This window comes from Tricharina praecox (genome assembly GCF_024521635.1).
Source record: "Tricharina praecox strain CBS 144465 chromosome Unknown BZA05scaffold_7, whole genome shotgun sequence".
NCBI classification, from domain to species: Eukaryota; Fungi; Ascomycota; class Pezizomycetes; order Pezizales; family Pyronemataceae; genus Tricharina; species Tricharina praecox.
In genome coordinates this window covers 86,669-100,178 of record NW_026250409.1, presented here as the reverse complement: position 1 = coordinate 100,178, position 13,510 = coordinate 86,669, and the positions used below count along the sequence as shown (strand labels likewise).

Genomic DNA, 13,510 nt, shown 5'->3' with positions numbered 1-13,510 from the left:
TTCCGTATGTACATATCATAGGAAGGTACGTCGGAGGAGGGGCGATGAGGAGCGAGACACGGTACTAGATATGTGGTATGGTACGTAACCGTGCAGCAGAAGTAGCAGCAGCAGCCTCGAGGGCGACTGCCAAGGAAGTGAATGAGGATGTACCCGGGCGTGTGCTCTACCCAGGTATGTGGCGGGAGAGCGAGTCGTCACGGGCTGACTGGCCATGGCAGGCAGACAGGCGGGCGGGCAGGGTGATCGTCGGTGAAGCCACAGAGGTCCAGAGCAGACGTCCGTCCGTACACACAAAGTACTGTACATACAGGTGTAAACCTAGTATGATGTGTAGCGGTATGCCGCGGCGATCACCGACCGACGCGCAGGGCGGACGCGACGACTTGTCTTGTCATGTCTTATCCTGTCTTATCCGGTCTCGTTCTGTCCTGCCCTGCCCTGTCCTGTCTTGTCGATCACGGAGACGAGTCACGACAGAGTTCTGAGCTCAGAGCTGCGGTTGGTGTGAACTCCTCCCTCCCTCCCTCCCCACTCCGCACTCCGCACGTCTGCAAATGGACGGAATCACCAGCATCATCATCTGCTCTTGCGATCGCGCCCCGCCATCCGAGTCGTGTGTCTCGGGGAACCTGATGCATTTGATTTCGTCCACGAGACGTGAAAGATGCAAAGGTCACAATCCTTATCGTCGAGTGGCTCGTGGACACTACTAGATACCGTGCGCACGAGACGCAGAAGTGGAGAGAGAGTTGGAGTCCGCTACAGCTATCTAGATAACTACAACTCACGAGGATCGACAGCGACCGCCTCACCCCACCCACTCACCCACCCACCCACTCGCTCCCTCACTCACTCGCCCTCCCTCCTGGCCCCCACAGGACTCGTCGGATCGTTGCACAAAGCCTCGCCAGAGGGGTAACTGTAGCAACTGCTTACTAGGACTTACTTATGCTTTTCGTTTATTCTTCAAGCCCCGAGGTGCGGCGGCAAAACAGGCAGAATGGGGCATCCACACCCGGCGTTCGTGCGCATGGGTTGCATATGCCGCCGCCGCAGCTATCATCTGTGCAGTGTGCAGTGCAGTGTGCATGCAGGCAGGTGAAGAAGAATATGTACATAAGAAGTGGAAGAAGAAGGAGAGGAGGAGGGGGGGGTGGCTGATGGGATGAGACGACTGCTTCTTTGCTGGCGGTGCTGGCGGTGCTGGCGGCGCTGGCGGCGCTGGCGGGCAGATCGATGCTAGAGTACTCTAAGGAAGGCCGGTCGGGCAGAAAGCAAGGCGGCTTTCGTTCGCGACGGGGCGGGGACGGGGATGGGAACGGGGAAGAGCGAAGGCGGCGGCGAAGGCGGCGTGCCATGGAACGAGTACTCGGTAGTTGCTAGCTGGTGAGCTCACTGAGCTGTGCCCGACTGCTAGTATCTACTAGCAGTAGTAGTAGTTACTAGGCTGTGTTTCCGCGAGCATTGGTCGGAGGCGAGCAACAAGCAACAAGCAGCGAGCAGAGATGTCGAGAGATGTCCGACGACCAACCAACCAACCAACCAAGCTCGTTCCGGGGCGACTAGAGCAGAGTACGGTATGCTCTAGGTAGCCCTCAGCCCCGCATCTCCTCCTCCTCCTCCCTCTCCTCCCCCCGCGCCCCCGCGCACCCGCGCTACTCTCGGATCGTCCGAACCGCCGATTCTAATGGCATGGCATGCACCAGTCCCGGTGCTAGAGCATCTATCATACAAATCTTTGTTCGCGCACACCCTCTGTCGCTCCTCTTATGTAGGGCTCACGGCCGACCAACCAGTTACTACCGCCAACCACCATCCGCTCATGCAGGCAGGCAGGCAGAATGCAGGCAGACTGTCCAGGCCCAGGCTGGCGACTGACTGGCGAATTGTTTGAACTTTGAACTTTGGTCTCCATGTGAGCAAGCCACCGCGGTGGGGTGCAACGCAACGCATCGCAACGCATCGCAACGCAACGGAACACGTGCTAGGGTTCAGCTGGACAGTCGACATAGATCCTCCCCACGCCGAGGATCGAGCTTGGCCAATTGCAGGCAGGCTGGCGATGGTGGCTGATGGTCGATGGTCGTCGTGTTGGAGGGGAAAGGGAGAGGGGGAGAAGGGGGAGAAGGGGGAGAAGGGGGAGAAGGGTAGGAGAAGGGGGATATGGATGGGTATGGAGGTGGGTAGGTACTCGGGAATGGTAGTTGTGCCCTTTGCTGCGCGCTTGCGTCGGGGCTTCAATCTGGTCCAGGACGGCTGCGGACTGGGGCTTTATCAGACTACCGGTAGATGGGGTAGATATTCCTCCATGTTTTTCTGATGGCATATTCGCAGCGCTCCAGGCTCCTCCTCCTTGTGGCAATCTATAGTAGGGACGCCGTACGGTGTGCAAGTAGGCCCCGACTCCTTGTGGGCCATCTGAGACTGCTAGTTGGCCCGACCGCCTTTTCAGGCTTTCGGGCTCTCAGGAACAACGCATCGATATCGATAGCCAGGTATCCCGAGTCCCAGACAAACAAGCTCACCGCAGCGTCGACGACGACGAGTCAGGTAGATGGATATAACTGTCTTGGCAGGCGGTGTCGACTGCGACGGGTCCCGCCCCGCCCCAAGACATAGCATAACCGTCTGGGCGGTGACGACGGCGACGACGACGACTGGCGATTCCTGCGACGAGCAACAACGTGGAGCAAGTAGGAAGTAGTAAGCAAACACACGCACCCTCCTCTGCCCCACGTTGTCGGCAGCGAATCCTTTCTCTCCATCTCAGCAGCAGCGGAGCAAGAGAGCGCAAGTGTACTCTACATACCGTACCTCTCCTAGACTCTAGAGTCGTTACTTACATGGCGACACAACACAGCACACCCGTCGGTTCCTTTATCCCTTCGCAGCGTTTCGGATATCGCGCATAGGGCCAGTAGTAGTCGTTGGCGACGTCCGTCCATCCATACGCAGAGTACTTTTTCTCACTTACTCACCCACTCTACCCAAGCACCTTGCCCTGTCGACTCCGGCATCGGCCATCTGAAAACCCACAGATCGAAGCACAAAGGAACCTTCGAAGGAAAACGCCCCCATCCCAAGCCGTGGCACTCCCCCCTCCCCCCGGCACATATCAGCACTTCTCCCGCAGCAGCTTCGCCAATTCACCCACTGCCCACCACCACGTCAGATTGAAATCCAGCCACGAATTCGAGAGAGAAGCCCAAGAGAAGGCCTTACATACTGACTTACGCTTGAACCCCCACTCGCGAAGCGCACAAACATAAGGGCAGGTCCACACGTGGGAAGGAGAGCGGGAAGGAGAAAGAAGAAATAAAAGAAAGAAAAATCAGCTCTGTTTGTTGGCTGTATCCATCTTCGGGGGACGTACCGTACATACCATACCACAACGCTACTCTACTACATACCATATACCCTCTACACGGCTGTTGGCCCACGGGAAAGAAAGAAACAAACAAACCCGGCCCTTGCAACCAACTCCAAGTGCCCTTCCCGTCAATTCGATTCCTCCCCCCATCCCAATCCTCCAATCCCCAAACCTCCTCTCATCTGCCTCACCTCGCCTCGGAAACGCCAACCCTCCAATTTACGTATAAGCCGGATCTTCTCCCGGTTCGGTGGTACGGCAGCGCAGCCTGCATCGCTCTGGCGTGGTTTTAGATCTACCCACTCTACTACATAGTGGGAATATACCTCCTAGCTCTCCACATCACATCACACCTCACCCCCCGTCACCCCCCCCCCCCCCCCCCCCCCCCACCCCCTCCCCCCTCGGGGCTCCCAAGCTCGATCAGGGCGGTGTCATCGTTGGCATTATTCCTGCAACCTCACAACCCACACACCCCCGACAACTGCAGTAACTACTCTACTCTGCCTGCCTTGCAAATCACGTAACCCAACAGCCAACCAGACAACCAGCCAACCAACCCCCCGGCTGCTGGCCGAGGGTCAGGGATCGACAGCATCGGGAGGTTTTGTTTACTTAAAGGACTGGGGGGAGCCGCACCGATTCCCGAGTCTCTCTTGCTCTGCTTGCTTGCTTTAAATACATACCTGGCTGTCGGAACTCAAACACAGAATCGAGAAGCAAAGACGTCACAGCTCGAGCCATTGTTCATCGTTCACCTCACTCGCAACTACATCCACCACGCTGTCGACCACTACATACGATACCTCTCGAGCGAATTGGACGAGGAGGAAATCAAGAGACAGACTCAGAGACAGAGAGAGAGAGACTACCAGCGACTAGCTTTAAGCTTAAATTGACCACCAAACCGCCGTTGAGGAGCTTCGATGCCGCCAATGTTTCGTGGGAGCAGTTCGTTGGAGACACATATTCCGATGAGTCGGCTTAGCCGGACGAGGAGGCCGCAGGAGGAGGTTGAGGTGGAATCACATACACACTCCGTCTTCTCGAATCCGCTGCGCCGATCCATAACCGCCGATCCTCGGTCCGATACACCGACCTACAGAAACTCTTTCCCGAACGCTTCCACACCCGCAATTCCTTCCCCGTCTCCGCTTTACGGCGGCGAGAACGATGACCTGCCGCCTTCGAGATTCAAGATCCTGCCCAGAGAGGAGGAGGGAAGGGAAGAATTGCCGCCGTATACGTGCTCGCTTCACCGCGAGGCAATGTTTGAGCGCAAGATGGAGCTGCAGAGTCGTAAGTGGCATTCGGTGGAGAGGAGCAGGAGGAGGAAGCGGAAGAAGTATGCTAATGCGACATCCTATAGCTTTTGAAAGAGCTCACAAACGCCGCTGGAAGAAGTGCTACCTGGTCCTCCACGGCACGAAGCTCGAGGTCCACAAGGCAAGAAAGATCCCATGGTTCGCCCGGGGTCTTAAGAAGGCCGACCCCTCCAAACCAGCTGGCTGGCGGGCGGGTCCGCTGTTGGAGAGCTACACTCTCCAACTCGGCGAAGTTGGCACGGCCACTGACTACAAAAAGTTTGTGACCACTCCCTGGGTTTACGCGTGTATGGCGGGCGGTGTAGATTATAATACTGACGTGCTGGAATGTAGGAGGCACTTTGCGATCAGATTACGCGTGCAAGCGGTACAATTCTTGATCTCGTGTCGCACATTGGAGTCGTATCTTGACTGGCTGGAAGCGTTATCGGCCGCGATCGATGTGTCGCCTTCATTGGAAGAGCGTTCGTTGCCCCGATACCAGACGCTCCCCCGCCGACGCAGAAGACGTGTCGTCGTTACGGCCGACACCGCCGCCCCTCTCACCACGACGACGACGGGGGCTACGGCGAGCGCCGACGCCGCGCAACAGCAACTCGACAACATCGCCAACAGCCTCCAGCTCACTCCGAATAGGGGGGTAACGCCGGCGGCGGCTGGGACGACACAGCCAGCGGTGCGCTCGACGGCGGCGGAGCCGGAGGAACACGCGTTCGACGAAGCGGGGAAATGGGCGCCGCAGAGCAGGATCACTCGGGAGGCGAATATGCGGTTCGCACGGCGGTGCATGGCCGTGCTATGCGCCGACTCACCCAGGCAGAGCGAGTTCGTCGTGGTAAAGGGAAAGCGCTACCGCATCATGTGGGAAACGAAAAAGATGGTCCCCGCAGAAGCGGAGGCTGACGCTCCCGTCGATGATGCCAACGATCGCCCGCCGACAATGAAGGGCGCCAATGGCATCACTATCGAGGACCTCTCGAAGCTGCCGAGGTATGAGGAGGTCTTTGGTGAGATGGGAATGGGCATCCGCGTCGGCGTGGGGATAGCGGTCTGATTGATTGATTTACGAGGACGACAAACCCACTCACTACATGCGGCGCTGTTTTCTTTTTTGTTTTGTGTTTTTCATGGCGTTCGGGTTTGGTGCACATACTAGAATCAGGTGGGATGGGGAGCAATCGAGCGAGCGAGCATGGCATTGGGGGCAGGAGGGGTCTTTTTCTTTGATTTGGGAAGCGTGGGGGTTTTGTTTGCTCTTTGCTCCTTTTTTTTTTTTTTTTTTTTTGCTTCTGTGTATAGCATTTGAGATGGGGAGGAAGGAGTGTTCTGCTCTGGGGATTAGTTATCGTTACATACTGGGTACTCATTTACAGGCGCAAGAACTGGATGATGGGATGATGGACGGGATGGACGGGATGGACGCACGGGATGGACGGGATGGACGCACGGGATGGACGGGATAGATGGACGGGATCATGGAATTGATGGGACGACACACAACACACACATCACACACTCACACACACATTGGCACTTCTGCTGGCTTTCCTTTGTCTCTTTTGTCTCTTTCTTGTTCTACATACTTTTTTTTTGGCGCAAGGCGCATACTCTACATACCGCTGGTATTCTGACATTCTGGAGGTCTGGTATTCTGGAGGGGTCTTGTACATACTACATACAGAGCTGGATCATGGATGGATTGGATGGGATGGGATTCATCTATCGGATAGGCCGGATCAGGAGGAGGAGGAGGCTACTATATATTAGGCTGATATAACCTATCCTCTCCGCTCTATTGTCCGCTTTACTCTCCCCTTTATCGTTCGTTCATTTTCATGCTCCGCGGTTGATGTGTAGCTGGCAGGGTGATTGTGAAGGTGGGGTTGCGGAGTACGCCGACAGGGGAATGTGGGGGCGGAAAGGTAACTACGGTGGAGGGGTGCCTTTTTGCCGGTTGATGCGGTGGTGGTCGACTGTGGGGGAGGGGTGAGGAGACATGAGGCGGGGAAGTGGGGAGGGGGATGGGAGGGGAGGCGTGTGTACCCATATGGGGTGGTGGGGGTGATTACCGGTAGAGACTACAGACTACCTACAGACTACAGACTACCAGTACAGACTTTTTTTTTGTGTTGCAGGTAACTAGAGGAGGAGGCCACTGACCGGAGGAGGAGATGTGGAGGAGTCGATTTCGGCGTCGGCGTTGTTCGGCCGAATCGCTGGGTTGGAGGCGAGGCGAGACGTTGGCGAGGCGTTGGCGCGAAGTGGGAGGATGCGGATCATCGGTTGTCACCGACTCACGGAACTCCTCCGGTAGACATGTACTCTATGCATGTACGCTCGCCGATAGGCTGCATGCGAAATAAATTGATGTTCTCTCTCTCTCTCTCTACATGTGCATATCACCGAGACTCTCAAGAAAAAGGTGGCGCTCCTCCGGTGGAACGTGGCGCAGTGGAATTGTGGCGCAGTGTGGCCGCTGCTGCTGTCTGCTGTCTGCTGCTGTCTGCTGCTGTCTGCTGCTGTCTGCTGCTGTCTGCTGCTGTCTGCTGTCTGCTCTGACTACGGTACATACCGCGGTTTGTTCTGGAATCTAGATTGCTCTGGAGTCTGGAACGCTCTGATGCGACACGACGCCACAATAGACAGTGTATAGTGGACGTCTGTGGCTGCGGTCGTGGCCATGCTGCTGACGGGCTGATGAGATGACGGGCTGAGACTGTGTTTGATGGTTGTGTTTGTACTCTACATATGGGGCGCTTTTCGAGGCGTTGCTTGCTTCTCCTTTATACAGCTACAAACCCCTTTTTCACGAGAGGAATGGCAGATGCCAGATGGATTGTTTTTTCGCTGATAGCACTGGCTGACAAGACTGGCTGACAGGACAATTGCACATTGAAACAAATCAAAGTCTAGATTTTGTGCGCAGCGATATGTAGATAGGTTTTTATTCTTCACATCACATCCACACCCCACACCGCAGAGGACAGTTGGGTGTAGCAGCAAGTCATTATGGTAGGTATAGTAGTCGCCGCCGTCTAATTGGCATCGTAGAACAGCGTCTTGTGCCGATGCGCAACGTCGACCACCGCGTCTTGGAGGTTGTAATCTGTTTTCCCCTCCAGTCAACCAAAGGCGGGAGATCGGGGGGAGGGAGAGAGGGGGGAACGTACCGACTCCATCACCCAAATCCCAACTGGTGAGCACCTTCACCTCGAGCCCCTGCTGCACCCGTCCGATCAACTCGACGCCATTGCCGACGGTTAAGTTATCGTCCTGTTTTTTCTCTCATCAGCAGCTGTATCTATACATCCACCAACACATCCACGGAGCAGGAGGAGGGGTAGGGGGAGAGTACACGGCCGAGAATGAGCGTGATCGGCCCTTTGGCGTCGATAACTGCTGTGTCGCCCCGCACATCGGTGACTTTGCCGACTATTCGGACCGTGTGGCTCACGAACTTGTCGAGTAGGGGGGCGTTGATTCGTATGTTTTGGTCTGACATTGTGGATGGGAGGGTTGGATGGTGGTGGTGGTGGTGGTGGCGATGGGTAGGCGGTGGGAGGGCGATGGGAGGACGACGCGCGCGAGGGAGGACGTGTTGTACTCTACACCTTCGCGTAAAACGTGGCTGGGTTTGGGAGGCTGGTGCTCTACTCTATAGTAGTGTGGCTGAGGCAGCCAAGTGAGACCGTGTGATTGTAGTATACAGCATTCGAGAGTATTTACATGCGTGATATCGTTGTCTAACCGCTTGGATTGTACTTTCCTGGCGACTGATCGTTCGCCCATTCCTCCCCATCTCGAGAATCCGCCTCCTGCTCGTCTTTGAAAACCTCATCCACAACCTCATCCACAACCTGATCTCTGTTGCCTTCGACGCTCCCCTCCTCCACAACCCCATCTTCGCCTTCGACGGTTTCCTCCTTCTGCAGCTTCCTCCCCTCAAACAACATGGTGTACCTCATTCCGATGGCCCCCTCAGGCGCCTTACACTCCTTCCCCCACTGCTCACACGTCTCCCTAATTTTACTTAGCAGCTCCACCATCGTCCCCAGCGGCTGCTTCATCATCCCCCTCTTCGTGCCCAACGAGATAGCCACTCTAAACCCTTTCTCCATGAACTCCTGGACCTTCCTCATGCGATGCCCGAGATCATGCTCACTGATCGCCCAAGAGAACTCGACCTCCTTGAGCACATTCTGGGGGCTCGTCTCTCGCTTCAACTTCCTCTTCTCTCTATCCGCCTTGAAGCTATTCTTATCGTACTCCTCGATCGACGCCTTGGTGAGGACTTTGCAGAGCCGCGGCTGGTCGGCGTCGGCCTGCGGGTTCACGCAGACTAGCGTGTACACCTCGCGGTCGATCGACGCGAGTATCTTCCGCAGGTTCACGTCCTCGTGGAATTGACCGTCCGCGTCAACGTAGTTGACCGTCAGCGCGCCGATCGCCTCGTCCGCAACGCGCGTCAGCTTCGGGTTCGGCGTAACCGGCGCCGCTTTCGTTTTACTGCCGCCGCGGCCGCGGCCGCCCGCATACGTGCGCGTGAAGAGGACGGGGAGGACGCATCGCGGCGTGGGTGGCGGTGTGTGTCGCAGGTATTGCCGGAGCGCGGTGGAAAGGACCCGCGGAAGCGGGAGTGGTAATCGTGGAGGCATGGCGGGGTGGTTGAGGTGCTGGTACATACCGCGGAACCGGAATTCGCCTTGGTCATTGTGGAACGGCTTGGCGTTGGCGGGGTGCATTGAGGCCGTGTGAGATATTGTGATGCACTCGTGCCTGATTATGCAGGGAGTCGAGAGACTACGCTTATGATTCTAATAGAATCCTTTCTCATCACTCTTCAGCCATATCGCTTTGCTTCCCCAAACACAAGGACGATAAAACTTCCACGAAACTCCACTATCACCCCTTGGTGGCATCCGCTTTTTGATCAGGCAGGACCACACTCAAAGCTCCCACTTTTCGCCAGTGTATGTGGAGGCGGAACGGCGAATGATAGATCCACCAAGAGCAGGGATGAGGGGAGGAGAAGCAAGGAGATGATGACTAGGAGGGAGATGAGATGCAAGACGGAGGCTGCACCGGGAGGATGATTCACTGTATTGTAGGGGGGATACGTAATACATTGGCCCGGAGTCTGCTCTTCCCCTACGCAAGCTATGGATCTGCCCTACAGCTAGCAACAGCGCTCACGTCTGTCACTTTTAGATCACCCGGAAAGTCTTACAAGAGGATGCACCATATTTAGTCCACCTGAGAACTGGGCTGACGGGTTCAAGGGGGAGGGGCTCATCGACGATTGAACGTTCAGACATCGGGAAAACTCCCAGGATTCACCGTAAATAACTGTCACCTACAACACCGGTGTACTAAGTTTTCCGTTACTGTCGCCTATCGTCAGCCGATTGTAAGTAGCATACCCGGTGCGACCGGCTTTGGTCGAACGCCACAAAAATAAAGCTGGGAGAGAGTGCAAGTGGAATCAATTGAACGCCATTTGGACGAAGCAGCTTCCCACAATAGACTAGACATCAAGTAAGATCAGAGGGCTTGCTCCTACCCATCCTATTAGTGGATATCGGGTTGATATTCTTCATCGATGATCAAGATCTCTCAGCTAATACTCACATGATATCACTCACTATGCGGGGGGAGCGTAAAATCTGGGTCAGGAGCGCACTGGTGAGCCAGAAGTTCCTCCAAATTCGATTAACTTCTCTCATCTCGTAGGCAGAGTGGTGATACCCTGCTACTACTGCTAGCACTGCTGAATACTGTAGCCGAGAGGAGAGAAGACTGTGTAACACCTCGCCCATCACTCGACGTCGTTCCGGACTCTCAGGATTTCTGATTTATGAATATCTTTGGTTGTGGATTATGATTGGCGGCAATTGTATATCTTCCCGGCTAGGGTCACCGATGTATGAATTCATAATTTGTTATTCTAGAAACCTCTTGCTCGACCTGCCCCAGTCCTGTTTTCTGGTTACTGCGACCCCAATCTCAAGCCCTACCTCCTTCCTGCGCACCACCGAAACGAGACTCTCCGACATCACTAACCCCCAATAAACTCCTACAAACCACCACAACTATCGCCATCATCGAGGCCAAATCTCCGAGCCTTCTCACCCCCCTTCTCACCTTCCTTTTCACCTCCCTTCTTACCTCCCATCTCACCACTGAAGCAAGACTTCCAGGCATCTCCACCCCCACCATCTACAGCCATCATGGAGGCCGAATCTTCGGGTCTGGACACCTCACTACTCACCACTGAAGCAAGACTCCCAGACATAACCAACCCCCGTCAACCCCCACCATCTGCAGCCATCATGAAGGCCGGATCTCCGGACCTGGACCCACTTCAATCTCGTGCCGTCATGGATATCGACAGTCGTCTTCCTACTCCGGTCTCACCTTTAGTCCAGCCAAGTACGCTCAAGGAATTCCTCGCCCACAAAGCCCTCACGAGTGTAAGGCCGTCCCTCCTCCTTTGCAGTCTCGAGCTCTATTGACACCTTTTAACAGAACGGCCGCACCGAATGCGTTCCCAATGTAGTGCAATACAACCCGCTCAAGGACATCGGAGTTTTCCCCGCCAGCACCGACGCAACGGATCTCGGTTTTGTCACCACACCTTCGACGCAGCGTAAGGGGCTGAGCAATGCACTGCTACGGTCCGTCAAGGAATCGGAGCAGCGCGGGCGTCAGGTGCAGCCGAGTCTGGATATGAGGAGTGGCAGGAGATCGATTCGTGCTGAAGACATTGTCGGCGAAGCGCAGTTGATGAACGAGCAGCCGGCGACGAAGAAGAGGGCAGTTGCTAAGAAGACCGGTGATAAGAAGACCGCGAACAAGGCTCCCCTTCAAGGGATACTGAAGAAGAAGAAGTTAGGAGGAGGTGAAAGTAGAAATGGGAACACGAACATGGGGCCACCGGCTTTACCCAAGAAGGCGAAGAAGGTTACCATTGAGGCGGATGAAAATCGAGAGGATAGTGATTATGTGGAGCCGGTTGTCACAGCTCCCAAGAAGGCCCATCCTCCCAAGAAGACCCTTCCTCCAAAGAAGGCTATTCCTCCAAAGAAGGTCGTTCCTCCGAAAAAGGTTATTTCGGACAAACCGGTCGTTTCTCAAGTTATTCCCCAGAAGAGAAAAGCACCGCACAATGCCGACGTCGAACAGCAGGTTGAGACGAAGGAACCAAAGCCCAAGGCCCAGAAGGCTATCAATGAAGCACCGGAAAGTGTAAAAAAGGCAACTGCTCCGTCCCGAACTTCTCCTGTGCCTGTACTAGCATCTGCGAAGTCTACAGTGGCCCACCGACTCAACAGACCCGCGATTAAGCAGCGAGGCAAAAACTTCAAGAAGCCCTCATACCACCTAACCGCCGCGGTATACAAGAAAAGCTCGTCTTCATCTCCGAAGGAAAAGCTAGAGCCCAAAGAAGCTCCTGATTCTTTCAGCTCCTTGCTCGAGAAGTTGAATGATGTCTCGAAGAAACATAACTCGAAGGCACCACAAGCCAGGAGCCCGTCGCCGGGATGTGAGACGAGCGGCAAGCGATTTCGGTTTGAATCGGCGAGTCACAAACATGAAACGCTCGATACAGAAGGGTCATCTGGCAAGAGGGATACTGAGGGTGACCGTGTGGAGGGCCACACAAAAGGAGAGTGGACAAAGAACGAGCGCACAAGGGAGGAACGTACGAGAGAAAATCGACCAGAGAAGGATCTCTTACGGGATGACCGCACAAGAGAGGGTCGACCGATGAAGGAGTACACAGTGCCAGAGCGTCCAAGGGAAGATCGGAAGAAGGAAGAGCCCATCACCTTGCAACGCACTCGCCCACCCACGGTCTCATACGCCCATACCGACCCGCTCTTGGACTACGGAGAGGATGTCACGGATAGGTTGGCAAATAAGCTAAAGATCTACAGCTCCAACGCCGTCGTCAAGGACCCAATCCCCAACAACCTCAAACATATCATCAAGGAACCAATTCCCAACAGCCCCAAACCTATCATCAAGGAACCACTCGCTGACCACACAGAGGATGTCGTGGATAGGTTGGCAAATAAACTAAAGATCTACAGCTCTAACGTCATCGTCAAGGACCCAATCCCCAACAGCCCCGAACCTATCATCAAGGAACCACTCGCAGACCACACAGAGGATGTCGCGGAAAGGTTGGCAAATAAGCTAAAGATCCACAGCTCCAACGCCATCGTCAAGGACCCAATCCCCAACAGCCCCAAACCTATCATCAAGGAACCACTCACTGTTCCTCTACGGAGTGCTGGTGAAATCCCCCGGCTGGAATCGCCTAGTGCTAGATCACCGCTACCACCACAGCAACTGCCGCCAAATGCGTTGTCGAACTTGTATAAGCCGCTCAGCAGACCGGAGCTTCCATCATCCTCTCGGAGGCGCCCCCGCGCATCCCATCAGGCCCCCGTTCCTGTGCACCGTCCTAATAGCGCGGGAGCTATGCGAGTAGAAGCTAGGAGGCCTCCCTACAGTCCTGGAGATACGAGGCGCCATAGGACGAATTGGGCTGAACATTACAGAGGTACGGGGAGACCTTTCGAAGATGAGAGGCGTCCAGCGGACAGACATGACCGCCGTCCTGAGGACCGGCGTGTCGGGGATGATAGAAGACCCGAGGGAAGGCATACTATGGGTCGCCACGAGGGATGGTTGGGCGGTGAAGGACGTGACAGGCTAGAGGATGGCAGGCGCTTGGTAGACCAACGCTTGAGCCGAACTGATAGCCGCGACGGCTACCTAGGGACCTTTGAACCCCGTCGTGAAA

General features: G+C 55.4%; 5 protein-coding genes across 5 annotated transcripts; 3 read left to right on the top strand and 2 right to left on the bottom strand.

Moving 5' to 3' along the window:
• Window positions 1–2,219: 2,219 nt before the first annotated feature.
• Window positions 2,220–2,688, top strand: BZA05DRAFT_391922 (uncharacterized protein). Its single transcript, XM_051483032.1, has one exon. It carries the CDS (start codon window positions 2,323–2,325, stop codon window positions 2,620–2,622), a length of 300 nt encoding a protein of 99 aa, XP_051341006.1. The 5' UTR covers window positions 2,220–2,322; the 3' UTR covers window positions 2,623–2,688.
• A 1,779-nt stretch (window positions 2,689–4,467) lies between these two features.
• Window positions 4,468–5,608, top strand: BZA05DRAFT_318830 (uncharacterized protein; the record flags this gene model as incomplete). Its single annotated transcript, XM_051480415.1, has 3 exons — window positions 4,468–4,672; window positions 4,743–4,956; window positions 5,032–5,608. Coding segments are annotated over 3 exons (996 nt in total), but the record flags the coding sequence as incomplete, so codon positions are not given.
• Window positions 5,609–7,589: 1,981 nt separating this feature from the next.
• Window positions 7,590–8,259, bottom strand: BZA05DRAFT_391910 (replication factor A protein 3). Its single transcript, XM_051483031.1, has 3 exons — window positions 8,054–8,259; window positions 7,869–7,971; window positions 7,590–7,804 (listed from the first exon to the last, which is right to left on the bottom strand). The coding sequence occupies exons 1-3, from the start codon at window positions 8,198–8,200 to the stop codon at window positions 7,734–7,736; spliced, it is 321 nt and encodes a 106-aa protein (XP_051341004.1). The 5' UTR covers window positions 8,201–8,259; the 3' UTR covers window positions 7,590–7,733.
• A 121-nt stretch (window positions 8,260–8,380) lies between these two features.
• BZA05DRAFT_391907 (uncharacterized protein) lies at window positions 8,381–9,369 on the bottom strand. The gene has a single exon (XM_051483030.1). It carries the CDS (start codon window positions 9,351–9,353, stop codon window positions 8,442–8,444), a length of 912 nt encoding a protein of 303 aa, XP_051341003.1. The 5' UTR covers window positions 9,354–9,369; the 3' UTR covers window positions 8,381–8,441.
• Window positions 9,370–10,925: 1,556 nt separating this feature from the next.
• On the top strand, window positions 10,926–13,423 carry BZA05DRAFT_417108 (uncharacterized protein; the record flags this gene model as incomplete). The annotated part of the gene is made up of 3 exons (XM_051485446.1): window positions 10,926–11,168; window positions 11,224–13,191; window positions 13,226–13,423. 3 exons carry the CDS (start codon window positions 10,926–10,928, stop codon window positions 13,421–13,423), a joined length of 2,409 nt encoding a protein of 802 aa, XP_051341002.1.
• Window positions 13,424–13,510: the final 87 nt, after the last annotated feature.

Excerpts from the sequence above, each read along its gene's own strand:
- BZA05DRAFT_391907 (XM_051483030.1), bottom strand. The coding sequence starts at position 9,353 with ATGCCTCCACGATTACCACTCCCGCTTCCGCGGGTCCTTTCCACCGCG.
- BZA05DRAFT_391910 (XM_051483031.1), bottom strand. The coding sequence starts at position 8,200 with ATGTCAGACCAAAACATACGAATCAACGCCCCCCTACTCGACAAGTTC. Across the intron at positions 7,972-8,053 it reads TCACGCTCATTCTCGGCCGT|GACGATAACTTAACCGTCGG; the intron begins GTACTCTCCCCC and ends GAGAAAAAACAG. Across the intron at positions 7,805-7,868 it reads GGATTTGGGTGATGGAGTCG|ATTACAACCTCCAAGACGCG; the intron begins GTACGTTCCCCC and ends AGGGGAAAACAG.
- BZA05DRAFT_391922 (XM_051483032.1), top strand. The coding sequence starts at position 2,323 with ATGGCATATTCGCAGCGCTCCAGGCTCCTCCTCCTTGTGGCAATCTAT.